The following is a 25238-nucleotide window of genomic DNA, read 5'->3' as shown; positions in this document are numbered from 1 at the left end:
GACAGCAGAAACAACAGGGGAAGAATATCCCCAAAGGCTTCTGATGTGGGATTGGTTAGACACAGAATATAAAATAACTATATTTAATATGTTTAAATAAATAAAAATGAAAACTCAAAATATGAGTAAAGAACAACAGACTTGGGAGAGACCTTCAAGATGGCGGAGGAGTGAGACGTGGAGATCACCTTCCTCCCCACAGATACATCAGAAATACATCTACACGTGGAACAACTCCTACAGAACACCTACTGAATGCTGGCAGAAGACCTCAGACCTCCCAAAAGGCAAGAAACTCCCCACGTACCTGGGTAGGGCAAAACAAAAAAGAATAAACAGAGACAAAAGGATAGGGACGGGATCTGCACCAGTGGGAGGGAGCCGTGAAGGAGGAAAGGTTTCCACACACTAAAAGCCGCTTCGCGGGCGGAGACTGCGGGTGGCGGAGGCGGGGAGCTTCGGAGCCGTGGAGGAGAGCACAGCAACAGGGGTGCGGAGGGCAAAGTGGGGAGATTCCCGCACAGAGGATCAGGGCCGACCGGCACTCACCAGCCCGAGAGGCTTGTCTGCTCACCTGCCGGGGCGGGCGGGGCTGGGAGCTGAGGCTCGGGCTTCGGTCGGAGCTCAGGGAGAGGACTGGGGTTGGTGGCGAGAACACAGCCTGCAGGGGGTTAGTGCACCACGGCTAGCCGGGAGGGAGTCTGGGGAAAAGTCTGGACATGCCGAAGAGGCAAGAGACTTTTTCTTCCCTCTTAGTTTCCTGGTGCGCGAGGAGAGGGGATTAAGAGCGCTGCTTCAAGGAGCTCCACAGACTGGCGCGAGCCGCGGCTATCAACGTGGACCCCAGAGACGGGCATGAGACTCTAAGGCTGCTGCTGCCGCCACCAAGAAGCCTGTGTGTGAGCACAGGTCACTATCCACACCCCCTCCCGGGAGCTTGTGCAGCCCGCCACTGATAGGGTCCCGGGATCCAGGGACAACTTCCCCGGGATAACACACACGGTGCGCCTCAGGCTGGTGCAAAGTCATGCTGGCCTCTGCCGCCGCAGGCTCGCCCCGCATACTGTACCTCTCCCCTCCCCCCGCCTGAGTGAGCCAGAGCCCCCTAATCAGCTGCTCCTTTAAACCCTGTCCTGTCTGGACGGGAACAGACGCACTCAGGTGACCTACACCCAGAGGCGGGGCCAAATCCAAAGCTGAACTCCAGGAGCTGTGCTAACAAAGAGGAGAAAGGGAAATCTCTCCCAGCAGCCCCAGGAGCAGTGGATTAAATCTCCACAGTCAACTTGATGTACCCTGCATCTGTGGAATACCTGAATAGACAATGAATCATCCCAAAATAGAGGCAGTGAACTTTGGGAGCAACTGTAGACTTGGGGCTTGCTGTACGCAACTGACTGGTTTCTGGTTTTATGTTTATCTTAGTTTAGTATTTAGAGTTTATGATCACTGATAGATTAGTTTATTGATTTGGTTGTTCTCTTCTTTTTTTTTTTTATATACATATTTTTTTTCCTTTTTCTCTTTCTGTGAGTGTGTATGTGTATGCTTCTTTGTGTGATTTTCTCTGTGAAGCTTTCCTTTCACCATTTGTCCTAGGGTTCTGTCTGTCCGTATTTTTTTTTTTAATATAGTTTTTAGCACTTGTTATAATTGGTGGATTTGTTTTCTGGTTTGGTTGCTCTCTTCTTTCGTTCTTTCTTTTTTTTTTTTTTTTACTACTTTTTAATTTTTTATTAAAAAATTTTTTTAAATTTCTTAGTTCAATAACGTTCTTTCTTTTTATTTTAGTTTTTTCTTTCTTTCTTGCTTGCTTTTCTTCTGAGCCGTGTGGCTGACAGGGTCTTGGTGCTCCAGCTCAGTGTCAGGCCTGTGCCTCTGAGGGGGGAGAGCCAAGTTCAGGACATTGGTCCAGCAGAGATGTCTCAGTTCCATATAATATCAAATGGCGAAAATCTCCCAGAGATCTCCATCTCAACGCCAAGACCCAGGTCCACTTAACAACCAGCAAGCTACAATGCTGGACACCCTATGCCAAACAACTAGGAACACAACCACACCCATTAGCAGAAAGGCTGCCTAAAATCATAATAAGGTCACAGACACCCCAAAACACACCACTGGATGTGGACCTGCCCACTAGAAAGACAAGATCCAGCCTCATCTACCAGAACACAGGCACTTCCTCCACCAGGAAGCCTACACAACACACTGAACGAACCTTAGCCACTGGGAGCACACACCAAAAACGAGAACTACGAACTTGCAGCCTGCAAAAAGGAGACCCCAAACACAGTAAGTTAAGAAAAATGAGAAGACAGAGAAACACACAGCAGATGAAGGAGCAAGGTAAAAACCCACCAGACCAAACAAATGAAGAAGAAATAGGCAGTCTCCCTGAAAAAGAATTCAGAGTAATGAGAGTAAAGATGACACAAAATCTTGGAAATAGAATAGAGAAAATACAAGAAACGTTTAAACAAGGACTAGAAGAACTAAAGGGCAAACAAACAATGATGAACAACACAGTAAATGAAATTAAAACTTCTCTAGAAGGAATCAATAGCAGAATAACCAAGGCAGAAGAATGGATAAGTGACCTGGAAGATAAAATAGTGGAAATAACTACCGCAGAGCAGAATAAAGAAAAAAGAATGAAAAGAACTGAGGACAGCCTCAGAGACCTCTGGGACAACATTAAATGCACCAACATTCGAATTATAGGGGTCCCAGAAGAAGAAGAGAAAAAGGAAAGGTTCTGAGAAAATATTTGAAGAGATTATAGTTGAAAACTTCCCTAATATGGGAAAAGAAATAGTCAGTCAAATCCAGGAAGCACAGAGAGTCCCATATATGATAAATCCAAGAAGAAACATGACAAGACACATATTAATCAAACTATCAAAATTTAAATACAAAGAAAAAATATTAAACACAGCAAGGGAAAAGCCACAAATAACATACAAGGGAACTCCCATAAGGTTAACAGCTGATTTCTCAGCAGAAACTTTACAGGCCAGAAAGGAGTGGCATGACATATTTAAAGTGATGAAAGGGAAGAACCTACAACCAAGATTACTCTACCCAGCAAGGATCTCATTAACATTTGATGGAGAAATTAAAACCTTTATAGATAAGCAAAAGCTGAGAGAGTTCAGCACCACCAAACCAGCTTTACAACTAAGGCTAAAGGAACTTCTCTAGGCAGGAAACACAAGAGAAGGAAAAGACCTCCAGTAACAAACCCAAAACAATTAAGAAAATGGTAATAGGAACATACATATCGATAACTGCCTTAAATGTAAATGCATTAAATGCTCCCACCAAAAGATATAGACTGGCAGAATGGATAAAAAACAAGGTCCATATATATTCTGTCTACAAGAGACCCACTTCAGACCTAGGGACACATACAGACTGAAGTGAGGGGATGGAAAAAGATATTCCATGCAAATGGAAATCAAAAGAAAGCTGGAGTAGCAATTTTCATATCAGAAAAAATAGATTTTAAAATAAAGACTATTACAAGAGACAAAGAAGGACACTACATAATGATCAAGGGATCAATCCAAGAAGAAGATATAACAATTGTAAATATTTATGCACCCAACATAGGAGCACCTCAAGACGTAAGGCAAATACTAACAGCCATAAAGGGGAAATCAACAGTAACAAAATAATAGCAGGGGAGTTTAACACCCCACTTTCACCAAAGGACAGATCATCCAAAATGAAAATAAATAAGGAAACACAAGCTTTAAATGATATATTAAACAAGATGGACTTAATACATATTTATAAGACATTCCATCCAAAAACAACAGAATACACTTTCTTCTTAAGTGCTCATGGAACATTCTCCACAATAGATCATATCTTGGGTCACAAATTGGGCCTTGGTAAATTTAAGAAAATTGAAATCATATCAAGTATCTTTTCCAACTACAATGCTATAAGACTAGATATCAGTTACAGGAAAAAAATCTGTAAAAAATACAAACACTTGGAGGCTAAATAATACACTACTTAATAACCAAGAGATCACTGCAGAAATCAAAGAGGAAATCAAAAAATACCTAGAAACAAATGACAGTGAAAACACGATGACCCAAAACCTATGGGATGCAGCAAAAGCAGTTCTAAGAGAGAAGTCTACAGCAATACAATCCTACCTCAAGAAACAAGAAACAACTCAAGGGCTTCCCTGGTGGCGCAGTGGCTGAGAGTCCACCTGCTGATGAAGGGGACACAGGTTCGCACCCCGGTCCGGGAAGATCCCACATGCAGTGGAGTGGCTGGGCCCGTGAGCCATGGCCGCTGAGCCTGCGCATCCGGAGTCTGTGCTCCACAACGGGAGAGGGCACAACAGTGAGAGGCCTGTGTACCACAAAAAAAAATATATTAAAAAAAAGAGAAAAAGAAACAACTCAAATAAACAACCTAACCTTACTCCTAAAGGAATTAGAGAAAGAAAAACAAAAAACCCCAAAGTTATCAGAAGGAAAGAAGTCAGAAAAATCAGATAAGAAATAAATGAAAAAGAAATAAAGGACACAATAGCAAAGATCAATATAACTAAAAGCTGTTTCTTTGAGAAGATAAACAAAATTGATAAACCATTAGCAAGACTCATCAAGAAAAAAAGGGAGAAGACTCAAATCAACAGAATTAGAAATAAAAATGGAGAAGTAACAACTGACACTGCAGAAATACAAAGGATCATGAGAGATTACTGCAAGGAACCCTATGCCAATAAAATGGACAACCTGGAAGAAATGGACAAATTCTTAGAAAAGCACAACTTTCCGAGACTGAACCATGAAGAAAGAGAAAATATAAACAGCCCAGTCACAGCACTAAAATTGAGACTGTGATTAAAAATCTTCCAACAACCAAAACCCAGGACCTAATGGCTTCACAGGCGAATTCTGTCAAACATTTAGAGAAGAGCTAATATCTATGCTTCTCAAACTCTTCCAAAGTAAAGCAGAGGGAGGAACACTCCCAAGCTCATTCTATGAGGCCACCATCACTCTGATACCAAAACCAGACAAAGATGTCACAAAGAAAGAAAATTACAGGCCAATATCACTGAAGAATGTAGATGCAAAAATCCTCAACAAAATACTAACAAACAGAATCCAACAGCACATTAAAAGGATCATACATGATGATCAAGTGGGGTTTACCCCAGGAATGCAAGGATTCTTCAATATACACAAATCAATCAATGTGATACACCATATTAAAAAATTGAAGGAGAAAAACCATATGATCATCTCAATAGATGCAGAAAAAGCTTTCAACAAAATTCAACACCCATTTATGATAAAAACCCTCCAGAAAGTAGGCATAGAGGGAATTTATCTCAACATAATAAAGACCATAGATGACAAACCCAAAGCCAACATCATTCTCAATGGTGAAAAACTGAAACCTTTTCCTCTAAGATCGGGAACAAGACAAGGTTGTCCACTATCACTAGTATTATTCGACATAGTTTTGGAAGTTTTAGCCACAGCAGTCAGGGAAGAAAAAGAAATAAAAGGAATCCAAATCAGAAAAGAAGAAGTAAAGCTGTCGCTGTTTGCAGATGACATGATACTATACATAGTCTCCTAAAGGTGCTACCAGAAAACTACTAGAGCTAATCAATGAATCTGATAAAGTAGCAGGACACTAAATTAATGCACAGAAATCTCTTGCATTCCTATAAACTGATGATGAAAAATCTGAAAGAGAAATTAAGCAAACACTCCCATTTACCATTGCAACAGAAAGAATAAAATACCTAGGAAAAAACCTATCTAAGGAGAAAAAAGACCTGTATGCAGAAAACTATAAGACACTGATGAAAGAAATTAAAGATAATACAAACAGATGGAGAGATATACCATGTTCTTGGATTGGAAGAATCAACATTGTGAAAATGACTCTACTACCCAAAGAAATCTACAGATTCAGTGCAATCCCTATCAAACTACCAATGGCATTTTTCACAGAACTAGAACAAAAACTTTCACAATTTGTATGGAAACACAAAAGACCCCGAATAGCCAACGCAATCTTGTGAAAGAAAAACGGAGCTGGAGGAATCAGGCTCCTGGACTTCAGACTATATTACAGAGCTACAGTAATCAAGACAGTATGGTACTGGCACAAAAAGAGAAATATAGATCAATGGAACAGGATAGAAAGCCCAGAGACAAACCCACGCACATATGGTCAGCTTATCTTTGATAAAGGAGGCAAGAATATACAGTGGAGAAAAGACAGTCTCTTCAATAAGTGGTGCTGGGAGAACTGGACAGCTACACGTAAAAGAATGAAATTAGAACACTCCCTAACACCATACACAAAAATAAACTCAAAATGGACTGAAGACCTAAATATAAGGCCAGGCACTATAAAACTCTTAGAGGAAAACACAGGAAGAACACTCTATGACATAAATCACAGCAAGATCCTTTTTGACCCACCTCCTAGAGAAATGGAAATGAAAATGAACAAATGGGACCTCATGAAACTTAAAAGCTTTTGCACAGCAAAGGAAACCATAAACAAGATGAAAAGACAACCCTCAGAATGGGAGAAAATATTTGCAAATGAAGCCACTGACAAAGGATTAATCTCCAAAATGTACAAGCAGCTCATGCAGCTCAATATCAAAAAAACAAACAACCCAATCCAAAAATGGGAAGAAGACCTAAATAGACATTTCTCCAAAGAAGATATACAGATTGCCAACAAACACATGAAAGGATGCTCAACATCACTAATCATTAGAGAAATGCAAATCAAAACTACCATGCGGTATCACCTCACACCAGTCAGAATGGCCATGATCAAAAAATCTACAAACAATAAGTGCTGGAGAGGGTGTGGAGAAAAGCGAACCCTCTTGCACTGTTGGTGGGAATGTAAATTGATACAGCCACTATGGAGAACAGTTGGAGGTTCCTTAAAAAACTAAAATTAGAACCAGCATACGACCCAGCAATCCCACTACTGGGCATATACCCTGAGAAAACCATAATTCAAAAAGAGTCATGTACCACAGTGTTCATTGCAGCACTATTTACAATAGCCAGGACATGGAAGGAATGTAAATGTCCATTGACAGATGAATGGATAAAGAAGATGTGGCACATATATACAATAGAATATTACTCAGCCATAAAAAGACACAAAATTGAGTTATTTGCAGTGAGGTGGATGGACATAAAGAGTGTCATACAGAGTGAAGTAAGTCAGAAAGAGAAAAACAAATACCGTATGCTAACACATATATATGGAAGCTAAAAAAAAAAAAATGTTCTGAAGAACTTAGGGGCAGGACAGGAATAAAGACGCAGATGTAGAGAATGGACTTGAGGACACGGGGAGGGGAAAAGGTAAGCTGGGACAAAGCGAGACAGTGGCATGGACATATATACAGTACCAAACGTAAAATAGATAGCTAGTGGGAAGCAGCCGCATAGCACAGGGAGATCAGCTCGGTGCTTTGTGACCACCTAGACGGGTGGCAGAGGGAGGGTGGGATGGAGATACAAGAAGGAGGAGACATGGGGATATATGTATATGTATAGCTGATTCACTTTGTTATAAAACAGAAATTAACACACCAATGTAAAGCAATTAGACTCCAGTAAAGATGTTTACACACCCAAAAAGAAGAACAACAGACTCAAAAGATGAACAAACAGATTTTAAAGAGAACCAAACAACTGACATGTACACAGTGCTATATTTAAAATACATAACCAACAAGGACCTAGTGTATAGCACAGAGAAGTCTGCTTAATACTGTGTAATAACCTAAATGGGAAAAGAACTTGAAAAAGAAGAGATACATGTATATGTATAACTGTATCACTTTGCTGTACACCCGAAACTGATACAGCCTTGTTAATCAACTATACTCCATTATGAAATAAAAATGTTTTAAATAAAATAAAATGCATGAGCAAAACATAAATACATAAATAAATAGAACCAAACAGAATTTCTAGAGGTCAACAATTGAATTAATAAAATATCCGTGGACAGGAATAATTGGTTAGCTACACCTGAGAAGAGAATTTGAGAACTGGAAGAAAGACACAAAGACGTTCAGGAAATATCCCAGACAGAAATGAAAAGTATGAAATAGAAGTTAAAAGACATGGAGTGTAGAGTGAGGTCTAACTATCATTCCAAAATGAGGTAATAGAATAGGTTAGAAATAATATTTGTCAGGATAATGGCTGGTAATTTCCAGAATGGTTAGAAGACACAGATCCAGGAAAACCAAACCAAATGAAAACAAAAACAAAAAGCAGGATGGAAAAAAATTCCATACCTAACCACAACCGCAAAACACCAAAAGACAAAAAGCCTTCAACAGTCCACAGGGAGAAGACACAGCACCCACAATGGAATAACAATGAGGCTGACAACTGACTTCTCAGCAGTAGTGAGACAAGCCAGAGGTAGTAGAATATCTTCAATAGACCGAGATAAAACAACTGACAATCTATTACCTTTAAGAAAATAATTTTTAGACAAATAAAAACTGAGAGACTTTACCACCAAAGAGCTCACTAAAGGAATATTAAAGGAAGGACTCTGTTGCTAAAGAAATGGTGATCAAAGACATTGGTAATATATGGGTAAAATAAAGCAACATCGATGGTTTATAATAATTGGCTACATTGATTGTCACATAATAAAAATCAATGGGAATAATTGACCCAAAAGACCATTATAGTAGCTCATAAATAGTGAGGGGGTGATCAGAATTAAAACACTCTAAGGTCTTTGCAATTTTTGGAAGGCAAAAATATTGAACAACTATAAACTCTGACAAGCATTCACATTAAAATAATCTGAGGGACTTCCTGGTGGCACAGTGGTTAAGAATCCGCCTGACAATGCAGGGAACATGGGTGTGATCCCTGGTCCAGGACGATCCCTCATGCTGTGGAGCAACTAAGCCCGTGTGCCACAACTACTGAGCCTGCACTCTAGAGCCTGCGAGCCACAACTACTGAGCCCGCACTGTAGAGCCTGTGAGTCACAACTACTGAGCCCGTGTGCCACAACTACTGAAGGCCTTGTGCCTAGAGCCTGTGCTCCACAACAAAGAGAAGCCACCGCAATGAGAAGCCCGTGCACGGCAACAAAGAGCAGTCCCCACTCACCGCAACTAGAGAAAGCCCGCGCGCAGCAACGAAGACCCAACACAGCCAAAAATAAAATAAATTAATAAAATAAAATAATCTGAATAACCACCAAAATAAAAGACACAGAGCTTATTATTTCCAAGTTAATACATGTGAAAGACTCAAATAAGAGGAGGAAGGGAAAACTCAATGAATTTGAAAGACAGCAATAATAAAGAGGGGAGGCAGAAAAGGCAGCACAAAGAGAAAGGACATAATGAGACTTATTTCTACAATCCTAATATTTTAATAACCACAATAAAGGAAAATGTATTAAATTTTCCCACTAAATAAAAAAGCAAATGTCAGTCTGGATTTTTTTAAAACCCACTGTTTAAAGCTGGTACTTACAGAACGTTTGAAAATCAAACTGATAATCAATGAAATAAATCATTTAGTGTTTGCGTTTTCCCTGAATTTTCTAGTTTTAGAATCAGGCTACGGTGAAGTGGCCCCCATAGTCACTGTAAATAAGCAGTTACTAGGCAACCGCTGCACGCAGCATATCTAACTATGCGCTGCTGAAGTTCTGAGAAGAAAAAGAAGCAAACTCGAATCTTTTTAAGATCAAAACTTTATGAATTTTCTAGCCATAGTTTTTTGAGTTGTATGATTTTTAGACCTTGCACATGAAATATACTTTTCTTTTGGAAAAGTACCTTAAAATCAAGATTTTAAGAATGAGACCATTCTCTATTGTTTACTTCTTCGATCATCCTGTTCACCAACAAAAGGAACACAGAATCTAAAACTCTGGCAAAGTTATTCTATTATTTATATTCTAATTGTTATCACTTGTTGCAGAGAATAGAGAGTCCATTAAGTTCCTACCTATTTAAATGAACAGGACTTCCCTGGCGGCACAGTGGTTAAGAATCCGCCTGCCAATGGAGGGAACACAGGTTCGAGCCCCGGTTCGGGAAGATTCCACATGCCGTGGAGCAACTAAGCCCGTGTGCCACAACTACTGAGCCTGCGCTCTAGAGCCTGCACGCCACAACTACTGAAGCCCGTGCGCCTAGAGCCTGTGCTCCGCAACAAGAGAAGCCACCGCAATGAGAAGCCCGCCCACAGCAATGAAGAGAAGCCCCTGTTCGCCGCAACTAGAGAAAGCCCGCACGCAGCAACGAAGACCCAACACAGCCATAAATAAATAAATAAATTTTAAACTAACTAAATAAATGAATGAACAGTAGCTTTCTGACGGACTCAATCACATATTCTCAAGCTCTCCAGTAAATCTGTTTCAGGGTTTCTTTAACAGTGTGTGTCATGAAATGGAATTTGAAGTGCTCAGTCTTTTCGACACTCTGGAGTCACTGAAGTGCTTCCAAGTAAGACAGCCAAGTCAGCAAGGGTAGTTATTTCTGTTAATTCTCTTATGATTGCCACAGGGAGAAGGATTCACTTTAGTAAGTTCTTGAGGCCTATTACTACAAAATCATAAAAGGTGAAGAATCAAAAGAGACCATAGGGAACTTCTGGTCTGACCCTCTCTAATTGAACAACTGCAAAATCTGAGACCATGAGAAAGGAAGTGATTCTCCCAAAGTGTACTAGCTGATTCATTGTGAAAGGGACAAGAACCCTTTGACTCCCTCCAATTCAAAGAGATTTCCATTCACTCCCCCACTTTCCATTGATCATTTCTGTTGATAAACCTTAAATGCCTAATAAGCAGAGTACAAACTGTTGAGTGGAGGGACTTCCTGTTTTCAGGACTCATCAGAATGATGGATTCTAACTTTCTTGGGTCATTGATTCCCAGTGAAACAGCTGGCAGTTTGTCCGGGTCCACATTCCCTTTCTGAGACATACCTGCATTCCCTCCTGGCACCACCGTCCTATTCACAGGGAGTTCAAAGGGTGGACACCAGCAGGTGTGGGAAACCTGCAGGGGTGGCAGTCATGCTCATACAATCAGCTACTTTCCCAAAGGTAGCTTCAAATGTTGCTAGTGCTTTGCCACATTTCCCCCCAGTCATTTTTTAGTGAAATTGTCTTTTTATATTTAGACAAGATGAAACCCTTCCTTGATGCTTACTTTTACTCTCTTCATGTGAAAGGATGATGGAGATATTAAAGAGGGTCTAAGATAAGTAACTAAAAAGCCTAAAGGACAGGAAGTGGTTTCTCTGCAGGAGTCGAGTGAGCTGGGGATGATTACCTAAGAAGAGACAGCTAAGTGATGATTTAAGTGCAGAAAAATACATTAAGGAGGAATTGCCTCATTAAAAAGCAAAGTGCTAATCCTTAAGGTAACTTCAAATTTGGGGTTCTGAAATGTTATATTGCCACTAGAAATAACAACAAACTGTATATTTGATAAAGTCTATATTTATGTGATTAGCTCTATCAGTGTGTTTTTCAAAGTGTCTGTGGCATTTTGTAACTATATTAGCAATGTATGAGAGTTCCAGTTTTCCCACATCATTGCCAGCATTTGATACTGTCAACCTAAAAAAAATTAATCATTTTGGTAATTATGTGCTTTTTATATCCTAAGAATTCTTTGTCTAATCCAAGGTCATAAAGCTTTTCCCCAAGTTTTCTTCTAGAAGTTTTCTAAGTTTAACTTATATTTAGATATAACCTTGATTTTTCAAACTAAAATTAAGTTCAAGGCACAAGTCAGGCAATGGGCTTAGGAATGCTTTGGTCAAAAAAAAAAAAAGGAAAGCATGGGCAACAGTTATTAAAGTGAGTAGTATTTTACTTTGTTTTTGCAATTTACAAGTAAAACCAATAATCATTTCAATATTTCTCAACATTCTGTGTGTAATACACACAAACAGGAATTGTGGGCAGGGAAGAATCTCAAGAAGTGGTAGACCCACTGACTTTTTCCTAATGTGTTTCCATTTATGTAAAGAGATGAGTCATGAGAATTTAAATAATAGAAAATGTTTTTAAAGCAGCACACATTTCACTGAGAAACATAAGGTATAGACCAGTGATTCTCAACAGGGAAGGAGCCATATCCTTCTATGGAGACATATCAGAATCACTGGGGAGACTCTTTCAAATTATACATGTCCCCCATACCTATGTGCTGAAATTCTGGCAAAAACCCTCCCTTTTCCCACTGAGAATAATGCATATTGAGGCACTGTTACAAAAGGGCATATTTTAACTCCCGGATAAGTTGCTTTGGGAAAAGCTGTGGATCACTGTTCTAAGTGCTTTGGGAGTTGTCTACTGAAGATTCATGGATGCTTTTAAACTGGGTCTTAAAGCATAGGGTTTGGATAGACAAAGAGGGCAAAGATCATTTCACGTTTGATAATTGGTAGAGAGACAGGAAAATGACCAGGAGTTGTTTACTTTCCCCTGGATCACAGGTTAATGCAGGGAGATACGTCTGGAAGGATAGATTAGGGTTAAATTGTGGAATATAAACTCCATAAACGTAGGGGCTTTGCCTATCCAGTTCACTTCTGTATGCCTGGCACCCACAATAGTACCTTGCACATTAAACAGGCCCTCGTGAATGTTGAATTAATGAAGTTTTGACTGTCAAATTAAAAATTTAGGACATTATCTTCCAGCATCTAGACAGTGGAGAACAACTGAAGAGAGTCATAGAGACATAAGCCTAGAGCTCCAGCAAGAGATCAAGACGAAGCTATAGGTATGAGAAGCTAAGGTATAGAGAGAAGGCAAAAGTCAAGAACCAGCATCCTGGAAACATGCAGAGAGAGGGTGAGACTAAAGAAAATAAGAGAGAAGGGCTGTTAGATAATAAAAACAACGAACATAAAATGTCACTTCATAATTTACAGACTCTTCCAGATGCATGATAACAGGTAAGACAGGCATAGCTTCTCCCATTTTACATAGACTTCAGTGGTGGAATAGTAATAATAAAACATTACCAACCTAAATATAAGAAAAGAACAAAGCCAGTCACCGAAACTAAAAGTAATGTTAAGAATAAGGGGTGAATCAGTCTGGACAATAAGGAAACTGGAAACACAGTATGTTTGAACAGGGAAGGTTTTATGTAAAGAATTATTAACTTAAAGTAGGAGAGTAGCTAAAAAAAGATGTAAAGAAGACTCTAAGGGTACCTAGGGCTGCTGGAGAGTGCCTAAGGAAGAGAAAACTTGGGGGAAGGCCCACTCTCCAATAGTAAGGTTTAGATCTCTTTAGAGAAAAGGATGGTTGCCACCCATGGGATGGCAGGGAAGTTTACTGGGTTGTCAGATGCAGAGCTGGTCCACAGTCACCAGGCAGCAGGAGACAACCTTGCAGGGTACAGATGCGCCGACGCTGGTGGGAGGATGCAGACAGGGTCTGGGTGCTGCTGCCGACACGAGGTCTGGAACACACCAGCGTCCAGGCAGGAGGGTCATGGTTAGTGGCCAACTGGGCCTGGGCTGGACTGCAAGGTCACCAAGGGACAGTGTGAGGCTGGTGCAGAGCGCACTGGATGTCCGCTTCCACATACAACCTTGCTGAACCCTACAGCAGCAGCTACCGAAAGCAAAACAGCGCCCGGAAACCAGACGCCTCCTTCTTCCTGCAGTGTCTCTCCAGTGCCCTCTACTGGCCAAGCTTAACATCGTGTTCAACATAAAGAAGAAATGCTACAGACACCAGTCCACTGGGAGCTGAAAAGGAATACATTGCAACTAGGGCCGTGGGTTATTCCACATTTTCCGGAGTGCCTGCCTGTACATGACTGGGCTGTTCTATAACAAGTTCCAGAAACGAGAGGAGGCTGGGCGCGGGGTGCTGGGAAAGGATTGAGGTGGGGTGGGGAGGGGAAGGCGTACTGATGAAGCGGCAGGTTAACACGCAACCCTAGAGGAAAGAGAGATTTTATGTCCCAGCACGTCCATGGAAAACCCCAGAAAACAGTAAAAGCCAAGACTGGGTCTCCTCCCCGAACCTGGGCTTTCCCCACAGCAAGAGGCACTGAGGATTGTGTGTGTGTGTGTGTGGTACGTGGGCCTCTCACTGTTGTGGCCTCTCCCGTTGCGGAGCACAGGCTCCGGACGCGCAGGCTCAGCGGTCATGGCTCACAGGCCCAGCTACTCCACGGCATGTGGGATCTTCCCGGACCGGGGCATGAACCCGTGTCCCCTGCATCGGCAGGCGGACTCTCAACCACTGCGCCACCAGGGAAGCCCAGCACTGAGGATTTTGACCTACCAGCCCCGAGTTATTTGCTCACCTCTCTGGCCAGAGAGATGGGTGACTACGATTGGGACCTACATCATTTGGTCATGAGGTAGGCGAGGGAAATTTTCCCAAAGGGAGGTTGTTATGACCAAAAGAGGGACAGGGATGCTGAGAAACCTCTGATGTCTATTATGGGGGCACAGATGAAAATGGGAATAAGGCTATCTTTGCGGAAGGCTTTTTATTGCTGTATTGTATTTGTTTTTACTGTCTTATTACATTAACTCATCCTTTTATGAGCACCGTATTAATCTCTAGGTACCGCTGGATGGAGATCACTAAAGGGGCCATGCAAGGCAGACTCTGTCAAAATGCATCAGTGCTCTCCCTCTCTCACTTGTGCTTTCACCACAGAGCAGTGATGTTTTGAGATAGTGGGAATCTTTAATTCTCCGTTGATGCAAATGATATGTGAAAACAAAAGGATTCTAAACCCTAAATATTGCTCTGAAGATAGATAAGAAATAGTAATCGGTTGAGCAGTTTGCGGTTCAGTAAGGTGATATCCAGTTACCCAAGTGGAGCTAACTATACAGAAGCCATGGATACCAGTAAGAAACGCACGGGAGCGGACCTCGCCGGCACCCGTCAGTCCCTGGACTGGATCCGAAGAGTTTCAGCAATACCGTATCTTGCGCTGTTGCTGACCTCTGTCTCCATGCATGGGCTGGCTGTGACAACTCACTATTCATGTGCAGAGACCCGAGTTCTTCATGGCGTGCCAGACACAGCTGCTCTCGTTGGAAAATTATTCTATTATCCAGTTTCTCCATATGCCTTCCAAGGGAAAATAAGTCAGTTTCAGGTAAGCATCTAAGTATCTCTAACCAATCTGTTCAGCACTGTGTTTCGTAGATATTAAAAATAAACAGGGTTCAAGCTTTCCAAGTAGTCCCTGTAACCCTGTAATAGTTTATATGTAGGTGTCTCAGGACACTGTCCAAGAAAATGAAAGTACTTTTAAAGGCTTACAAATAACGAGCTACTGTAAGGAACCTAGTCTGAGAGGAAAAGCAATCCAATATATGAATTTAATAGAATTTAGCATTTTTAGACACAAGCCTTAATTGTCAATCATATTAAATAGTTCCTAGGCTTTGTAAACTTCTTTTAATGAAATACTTGACCCAGTATTTTAATGAGTTTAGTGATTATTCTGTGATTCCTACTCAAAGTTTAGGTTTTTCAAAAGAACTTTATGAAGCTGAGAAGAAAGAAGTATATTCTTAGCGTTTAAAAAAAACTGGTTTATGATTAAACTTGAAATGTATACCTCAACAGAGATCTTTAACTCTTGTTATCAGTGCTCTGCCACAGGGACAGAGCAAACAAATGTAAAACCTCTTCCCAAAGGCAAGTTCAGACTTTATTTCATGTGTAATTGAACAGGTTACAGGGGTTCATAACGTCAAACTGCCAAGATGGCTGGAATATAATCCTTCTATCAAGACCTTGCAAGGACTGCCCTTAGAAGATGAAGGAAGAGATTACCAAATCATGGTGCTAGTGTCTGGGGATTTCTGTTTCCAGCAAACACGAACAGCCTCCATCACCTTTACCCTTCATGTGCTGGATAGGGATGAAGTAAAGGAAGCAAGCTGGATTCCTTCTCCAAGTGGGTAAGTGTCCGCATTAAAAAAGTACCAGGACACCTGGGTGTGGCGCTGAGCCTATGAGTTTAGTCAAAAGAGCAAGGGCAGGATATGAAGAAGCAAAACCTTGCACTGGAGGAAGAATAAGGAACAGAAGACCATCACAAAAGGGAGAAGTAGACACATTTCACAGTGTTGCTAATAAACAGGCTCTTAGAGCAAAGCTTATTATGGTAATTCCTTGAATTGGAAAACAACCTCCCCAAATAAATGAACTCTTGGGAACTAAGTTTTTATTTCTCATACCATTTTATTTTACACTCAGGGACCATGCACTAACTGAGAACAGTCCTTTTCTCTTTTCCTCTTTCAAAAAGCAGCATCTGAATACACATATGCCTTGTAAGCATAGAATACATTGGAATATTATGGTAACAGTAAGGGAGGAAAACTGGGAGACTGGGCAATAAGGATGACGGGGTAAAAAAGGAACACAGTGTATTTTACATGATTTTCATTTTTGTGCCTTGTGAATCTTATATTGTGTTCATGTATTATCTGTTTTCAAATCGATTAAAAGGTAATTCTATAGGGTTTAACAATTCACATTTTGAGTATTTTTTATTTTCCTTAAGTTATTTTCCAATATGGAAATAACCATGTTGTTTGCTATCCCTCTTAATCTAAAATTTTGAAGTTTTTCTCTAGAAACTTGCTTTTTAACTTCTAGAATAATTTTTATGCAAAACTATGAAACATATTTCAGGCCAATAATAACCAACTCTTACACAGCAACTCACAATTTATAAGGTGTTTTCCCATGTATCATTGCATCTTTTTTCATTTTTTTTCATTTACCTACGCATTCATTCATTAAGAATTTAGTGAGTGTCTACTATTTGCCAGATCCCTGAACTGGGCGTAGGAGATAATATGAATAAATTGCTGCTGAGGAACTTGCTCCGGTAGGGTATGTGGAAATGTAATTTAAAAAATGGTAATATGGTGCAAAGAATGCATTACATATATCTTATATATGTAAGATATAGAGGCTACATTCGTAGATTAACTCACCTTGGGGGAGGATGTTGGCAAAACTTTTTGGATGAGGTAATGTCCATGATGGACATTAAAGTTGAAGTTGAAGTCAGCTAGCCAAAACAGGAGGAAAGGCACTATAGGCTCAAAGAAGGACCTGTTGAATGGTTACAAAAACATTAAACAGAATGTTATGTTTGGGAAACCACACAAAATTTGGCATTGCTGAAACACAGGGTGAGCTGGGTAGTGGCGGGACATGAAGCTGGAGAAGTTAGCAGAGGCTGGATCTCGAAAAGCCTTATGGGCTCCGTGGCACATTTGAAAGTCTTACAGATGAAGGGAAGAAATGAAAGCCTTAACAATGCATTCAAAACAGAATCTAATCATTTCACCCTAAAAATTAATCCTGTTTTCATTTTCTTAAAAGAACTAAATTTTTTTTTTATACTTTTTGGTTTAGCATACCTGTTCATTTCAACAGTAAACTAGGGCTATCCTATGCTCACATCCTTTCTGGATCTGTGAGAGTTATTACTTGGGTTTCCATTCAGCAAAGCCACGAGCTTCTAGAGACATTGGCCTCACAATCCCAACTATGGACTAAAGTCAAATCATGGGCTATTACTTAAAAGAGCACATTTAGTAATTGCAGGGACTACTCACCAGTACTTCCATTTAAGAGGAGGTCCACTGTTGGTCTAGATGCAAAAGATGTGAGATAAAGAAGTACAAGAGAGCAAAGCAAAAGGAAGGATGCAAGGAAAAGAGGGATACAGAAGGATGAAAGAAAAAAAAGGATGCAAGGAAGGAAAGGACACAAGGTAGGATGAAAGGAAGGACACAAGGATGGGAAGGATAGGAAAGGTCACAGGGAAGAGACGAGAAGGGACAGAAAGGAACAGGACAGGTGCAGTAAGAGTGAAAGTCTTATTGTGTGCCAGGTAATAACTTGTGAAGTGCATATATCAATTAATATGCAAAATAGCTCTGCAAGGGAAATTTTTATACCCATTCTCTATTCGAAGAAACAGAAGCTCAGATCAGTTAAATAACTCAAAACTTTCTAACTCCAAAACAACTTTCCCACTGAAATTCTTACCTTCTGATTGAAGTCAGAACACCTGAATTAGGATCAGGTATTTACTCTGTGCCTTTGGACATTTTTCTTAGCACTTTGAATCTCAGCTTCTTCAACTATAAATTAGGGATTATGATAATTGTCTTCCCTATCCTCCTAGTTATTGGAGGCAACAATAAACGATGTTTGAGAGAATGCTATATATACCCTGAAGGCCTACATAAAAATAAGGGATTGCTAATAAAGCAATATTCCATGCTGTATTGTTCTTTTCAATCTTCAGTATTAGGACCCACGGAGGCTCAAAGGAGTTTTCCACCATCGTAGCTGAAATTACTCTTAAAGCAGCTGCTGAAACTCTTGGTGTTCAAGACCGTCTCTTTTTGGTACATACACTGGCAGACTATTTCCACTTGGATCCTTCTTTGGTGACCATGAGCACATTCAGAAGCAAGGTAAACAAGCATCTCTGGAACCTTCCAGTGTTGGCTGAAGATCCTAGGCAAGTCATTCCTTTACAAGGTCACTCTGTACAATTCCACTGGTCTATGGAACATGATGTTTCTACAGCACTGCCAGAGCTAATGCAAGTTTTTCAACAGCATGCTTCCTCTAAGTATCTTGCCCAAATTTTAGGATATAAGATTGAAGGTTGGAGATTACTTCAAAAATCTCAAAGAAGACCCAGGCAGTTAAGGGCTATCCCAGTCCCAACAGTAGGGCCAAATGAAATGACGAGAAAACCAAACAACCCTTTCTCTGTTTCACTACCCACCTTAGTGACTCCTTGGATCCCTAAAGATGAGGCCTCTTCAATTTCTGGCTTATTTGCTGCCTTAAGACGGATCACTCCTATCCTCCATCCTGACTTTATTCCAGGTACTCCAAGGTATACAAAGATGACAAGGCCACTGCATACAGTAGCATCACAGAATACATTAAAGAAAATGTCCTTGACAACAAACCTTGAATATTCTTTTGCTTTTCCTGAGGTCCTTCCTTCTATGGTATTAACAGCTACTTCATTCACAGATTCTGATTTCCTTCAGAATAGAACTTCTACAGTATCCGTGTTGTTAGAAAAACTAGACTTGACAGAGTGGGAGATAAGGGGGCACACCCCAATCCACGGAACAAAAATACAAAAGCATCCTGTTTTATCTGACCTTGTCTCAGAGTCTGTTAGTCAACCTTGGTATTCACGAGCCTTTCTTGCCTCATCCAAGTACTCTCATTTTCCTGGGTCCTCAGTCTCTGAGGAGGTGATACAGGATGTGGCCACACCTTCCAAGGGACTATCTTCAATGACAACATTCCTCTGCAGATGGAGTGGCTCTCATCCAGTCTACCTGGGAAGGTTTGTACAGTCACGTAACAGTCTCCTGATACCTGCAGCCTCAGCGAGGGAGATACTGGCAGTCTCGCATTTTCCCCTTGAGTTCAGCCAGTTGCCCCTGCCAAGCTGGCTGAGGCAGAAGCATCTTCGTGAGCATGGTCATGTGTCTGAGACTCCTGAAGTTTCTCAGTGGATTCATTCATTCCCCACTCCTACAGAGACAGTTTCACCTCTTGGCATGAGCGTAAATACCAGATTTGCATGGGATAGTACATTTGACTCAACTCTTTTGCTGTGGGAAACTGCTCATTTCTCCAGCAACCAATCAGAGGAAGACTCATCATCTGATGTGATTTTGAAAACTCAATCTTATTCTAAGGAGACCTCATCATTTACTCATTTACCTGATTTATTGGATTCATCCCTTTCTGAGCTGCCCAAATTTGCAAATGCATTTGAGTTACCTGAAAGCATGGGCTCAAGGACTATAATGCATTTTCTTAGTGACTGGTATTCAGGCATAGAACATTTAGCTTTTAGCAAATTCTCAAGAACTAGCAAACTTCACCAGGCAACACAATGTTTAACCTGGATCCTACTGGAATGGTGGTAAGTCACCCACATACCACCCAAAACTTATTGACAAGATATGGGACTATTTCTGACGTTAACAACATGCAAGGTAAGATTGTGGTAGTTGCTTAGTTTTCTATTTGCTATATTTTTCAGTGAATCTTTATACTAACAAGTAGTAACCAAATAATGTTGGTTAAAATATTCAGATTAAAATAGTGTTAAGATTAAAATACAGTGCCTAATGTTAACTGTGATGACTTTATGAGTGCTGGATTTTCTTCTGTCTATATTTTCTGTATTTTCCAATATTTCTACAAGGAGCATAGTGATTTTCAGGAGGAAAAAAAATTAAGAAAATATTATGTAAGAAAAGTCAACAACAAAATGCAGTACCCATTTTATGCCCTCTACACATTAAATATAATTCAGATTTATCAAAGATTCACAAACGTGGAAGGAACTTCAAGCCATCACTTAGACCATACTCTGTCTAGTTACTATTATTCCTTAATTATCTCAGAAAGACACTGATAATCTGTTGCAACCTTATGGTTCATCATAATTAGAAAAAGGCTTGCTAACAAATTCAATCTCTATTGGTAAAATTAAGACCATCTTCTCTCTCATCATATACTCTAAACACAGGCAATACTGTGATTAAGAATTCAGTATCTATAGTCAGCCAAGGGTTCAAAATCTAGCTCTATAATATACTATTTGTGTGACCTTGAGTAGCTACTTAATTTTATTATTTTATTTTCGTCATTTATAGATTGAGGATAATCATTATCCCAATATGTTTGTCATGAAGGTAAAATGAAATATGTACTTTGTGCAGTGCCTGGCATTGGGTAAATGTTCTTTAAATGCAACCTGTTATCATGTCTGCCCAGCTTCTCTTTTCTGAACTAGGTAACTCATATAGGAGTGATTCTCTTAGAACTTGTTTCATATTGAAGCATACTTGTATGGTAACTTCCATGGAAAATTGCATGGATGATTTTTAATTCTGGGGGATTTCCTATGTTTCAATTAAACATCTAATTTAAATTGAGGCTCACCATTTTATCTGGATTCACTACAGAGTTTCCAGAAACATCATTTAGACAAGGTACAACCAGTTTGTCTCTCACTAAATATGAACTGCTTCACGCAGCAAAGATTCTGAAGACATGTGCTCTCCATCCTGAATCTCAGAAACCTGAGGACATGTCACCCCCAGGTAAGCAATTCTATCACCAAGGAGGGAAAGCTGATGGAACTTGAGCCTGTTTGAAACTTATCTCCCTGGTAGTTAGAACATACACCGTTAGTCAATCCCATGAAATATGCAACAGTGCTCAGATCTCCCTTCAAAATAGTCTTTCCTTCATCAAGTAATTGTCCCATCCTGTCTTCTAGATTCACCGCTTTTTCCTAGTATGACACTCTTCTTTCCAGCTTAGTGCGACTCACAATATCTAAAGCCACCTGCCTTTGTTATGTTGCAGCATATTCCCATTTTTGCGATAGTCACCTACCTCATCATCTCTCTCAGACAACACCAAATCTTTTCTGTGCAGAGCTTGAATTGTTTTCTAGGTGCCTTGGGATTTAAATGTGTTCTTTGAAATTAGAGCACTAGTTCATTACTATGTTTCTGTTCAATTATACAACTGTTACGTCCTGAACTTTAAAAAATGTCCCTCTTGAGCTTTTTAACATAGACATACAGACACACACACGCACAAACACACACACACAATCAGTTTAGAAATTTGAGCCCACTGCCAAAATATTGTTTTTCTGAAGCTCTCTAACCCAGACTTAGTTACTTGATACTACTAATGAGCTAATCTCAAGATCTTCTTCCATACTATAATTTAAGGCTGAGAGGATTAGGAAATTTGGAAACTAACAACCTCTGTGAATATGAAGAAGTAGCATCAAAGCTATAATGCAAACTCTACCAGTTGATGATAAGACAGAAGACAAAGAAGGTCAAAGAAGAGGGAGAGGGAAGTGAGAGAAAGAAAACCAAAAGAGAAAGTGCAGACAGAGTTTAAGACGGATGAACCTGACCCTTGAGTAGATGGAGGAAGTGTCCCCAAATCAAAGGCTAAAAACAGAGATGAAAGAAGTCAGTCTCTTTCACTCCTTCCTGGAATTACTTATGTGGTACCCAAATACAGGATGTCTGTGATTTCCCACATTCCTATGCAAATCAGGTCCAAAAATGAATATGGGGGGGAAATAAGTCAACCACCAAGACAACCTTAAACATCTAAATAAGAATGGTTTTTGTTGAAATTTGTTTCTTGTTTGCTCCTTCTAGGTCAACCCAACACATCTCCAACAGTTGTTAATCCAATTCAACTGATAACAGCAACTGTCGGGCACAGACTCCATTTCCCAATCCATCCTGACACATTTTATGATCAGGAAGATGGCAGCTCAACTCATTTGACAATTGCAATAAAATCAGTAGATGAATATCCTTCAGGCTCAGAAAGCTGGCTGCAATTTAATTTGACTCATCAAATACTACATGGTTATCCCCTAGAACTGGATTTTCAGTATTCCCCTCAGGAATTTATTCTTCATGCCACAGATTCTGGGGGCCTGGCTGCTCAGATGCTTTTCACCATTGAACTGAAGCTGCCCAGAAGTACACCCTGCCACACTTACACTCTGAGCACTAAAAACAGTTTCTACTCATTTATCAAGAAGAGAGAGAGGATTAGTTTGTTTCTTGCTAAACTCACTGACTATCTAAACTCCAGTAGCCCTGAACAAATTGTATTAACCACCCTGAGACCAGGGTCTACTATTATATCCTGGTATAACAGAACCTTATGTGAAGTCAACGGCAGTTCTCTGAAAAGGTGTCCTAACAGAAAAATTCAGGAAGTGATGTTTAAACTAAGAAGGCCTGATGGGAACGTCCATCCAGATTTTGCATATGCTATGTCACCGGAATACAAAATTGGCACAATTGAGAACATCACATATGGTGGAATCTGCCTTATTCTAGAGCCAGATAATGGGTCAGTAATTGAAAACAGCATTCTTGCCTCATCTAACATAGAAAATACCCACTGGATTAGAAATCTTATTTTGGCTTTGTTGGTAAGTATGTGTATACTGATTGTGGCAATAGCGGCAAGTGTAGCTTACCATTTCTATAGGAACTATAAGGCTTTTCTTATTCCTCAGTCCCTGGTGTTTCAAGGGAGAAGCTTAATAAGTAATTCAGACTAAGAAATGTATGTGCTAAGGCCGAGAAAGCCCCCTATCCTGGAGTGTGAAGTTCCACCCTCAGCTGGATTATGGAGAGGGACACCATTGTCTTCTCAACATCAACCTTACAGAGAAAACGTGACCTCTACCACAGACACAAGAGTAGTCAATCTTGCAGCCTTCAAAACGTCAACTCCCATTCCATGATGAAATGGATCTCACTAGCCAGAGGAGAAGTGAGTAATACTATCAGAAATCCAAAGGTATCAACAACTGTATGAGAAACAGGGATAACTGATCTAGAAAGCAGGTAAAATAAACAATTGCTGAGTCAAATTGTAAAAAGATAAGCAATAAATAATTCATCCTCCATGTTAACTGTATTAACATACTACCAATTAATTCTAATCACTTATTTCTCCTTAGAAGCCTGATGGTCAATTATAAGTTTATGTCACCCAGACCACCGCTACCATAAACAAATCATGTAATGAATCATCCATTATGGAAAGAAATTGCATCACTGGCAACAGCATATCCAAATGTGAAAAATGCTGTAAACTGCCGGCCCAAGATACTCATCACAACCTTGAGTATGAAGGCATAAATAATATAACGATAAATAATAAATTCTGCAATAGGTTAAGGTTTGACTGTGTATGGGAAAGAATGATTAAATGTTTACCTCTCCATTGTATTTTTTTTTTTGCGGTACGCGGGCCTCTCACTGTTGTGACCTCTCCCATTGTGGAGCACAGGCTCCGGACGCGCAGGCTCAGTGGCCATGGCTCACGGACCCAGCCCCTCCGCGGCATGTGGGATCTTCGCGGACCGGGGCACAAACTCGTGTCCTCTGCATCAGCAGGCGGACTCTCAACCACTGTGCCACCAGGGAAGCCCCCTCTCCATTGTATTTTTAAAGTTTTTGTCCAGTTTTATTGCGATATAGTTGACATACAGCACTGTATAAGCGATGATTTCACTTACATATATCATTAAATGATTACCATGATTTAGAGAACATCCATCATCTCATATAGATACATTTAATAAATAGAAACAAATACGTGTCATTGTGATGAGAACTCTTAGGGTTTACTCTCCTAGCAACTTCCATATATAACACACAGCAGTGTTCATTATCTTTATCATGTGGTACGTTACATCCCTAGTACTTCTTTATCTTACAACTGGAAGTTTGTACCTCTTGACTGCCTTCATCTATCCCCCCTCTGGTAGCCACAAATCTAATCTCTTTTTCTATGAGTTTGTTTATCAGTTTGTTTTTGAAGTATAATTGACCTACAACTCTAGGTTAGTTCCTGGTGCACAACATAATGATTCAATATTTCTATAAATTTCAAAATGATCATGAGAAGTCTACTTGTCATCTGTCACCATACAAAGATATTACATAGTTACTGACTGTATTCTTCACACTGTACATTTCATACCCTTCACTCATTTATTTTGTAACTCAAAGTTTGTACCTCTTAATCTCCCTTACCTCTTTCTCTCCTCCCCCTACCCAGCTCCCTTCTGGCAACCACGTGTTTGTTCTCTGAATCTATAGCTCTGTTTCTATTTGATTTTGTTTGCTCATTTGTTTTGTTTTTAGATTCCACATATAAGTGAGATTGTACAGTATTTGTCTTTCTCTGACTTAATTTCACCTAGCATAATACCCTAGAGGTCCATTCTTGTTGTCACAAATGGCAAGATTTCATTCTTTCTTATGTGAGTAATATTCTATTGTGTGTGTGTGCATATGTGTGTGTATATGTATATATATATATATATATATATATATATATATATATATATATGCGCCACATATTCTTTATCCATTCATCTATTATGGGTCTCTAGGTGGCTTTTATATCTTGGCTATTGAAAATAATGCTGCAATGAACATAGGGGTGCATATATCTTTTCTAATTAGTATTTTCATTTTCTTTGGATAAATGCCCAGGAGTGGAAGTACTGGATCATATGGTAGTTCTATT

At 40.0% G+C, this 25238-nt stretch overlaps 1 protein-coding gene across 4 annotated transcripts; it reads left to right on the top strand.

Moving 5' to 3' along the window:
* Positions 1-13983: 13983 nt before the first annotated feature.
* LOC109550169 (dystroglycan 1-like) lies at positions 13984-23922 on the top strand. 4 transcript variants are annotated; one of them, XM_019936289.3, is made up of 5 exons: positions 13984-15195; positions 15780-16009; positions 18385-20119; positions 21098-21235; positions 22328-23922. In XM_019936289.3, the coding sequence occupies exons 1-3, from the start codon at positions 14932-14934 to the stop codon at positions 20048-20050; spliced, it is 2160 nt and encodes a 719-aa protein (XP_019791848.1). In that variant the 5' UTR covers positions 13984-14931; the 3' UTR covers positions 20051-20119; positions 21098-21235; positions 22328-23922. The 4 variants fall into 4 exon arrangements, with proteins under 4 accessions (XP_019791848.1, XP_019791865.1, XP_019791839.1 ...); XM_019936306.3 differs by having other exon boundaries at positions 18385-21235; positions 22328-23121; positions 23209-23922; XM_019936280.3 differs by having other exon boundaries at positions 18385-21235.
* Positions 23923-25238: the final 1316 nt, after the last annotated feature.

This window comes from Tursiops truncatus, chromosome 11 (genome assembly GCF_011762595.2).
Source record: "Tursiops truncatus isolate mTurTru1 chromosome 11, mTurTru1.mat.Y, whole genome shotgun sequence".
In the NCBI taxonomy this organism is placed as follows: domain Eukaryota; kingdom Metazoa; phylum Chordata; class Mammalia; order Artiodactyla; family Delphinidae; genus Tursiops; species Tursiops truncatus.
The sequence above is the reverse complement of the archived record's forward strand: the minus strand, read 5'-3'. Positions and strand labels throughout refer to the sequence as shown.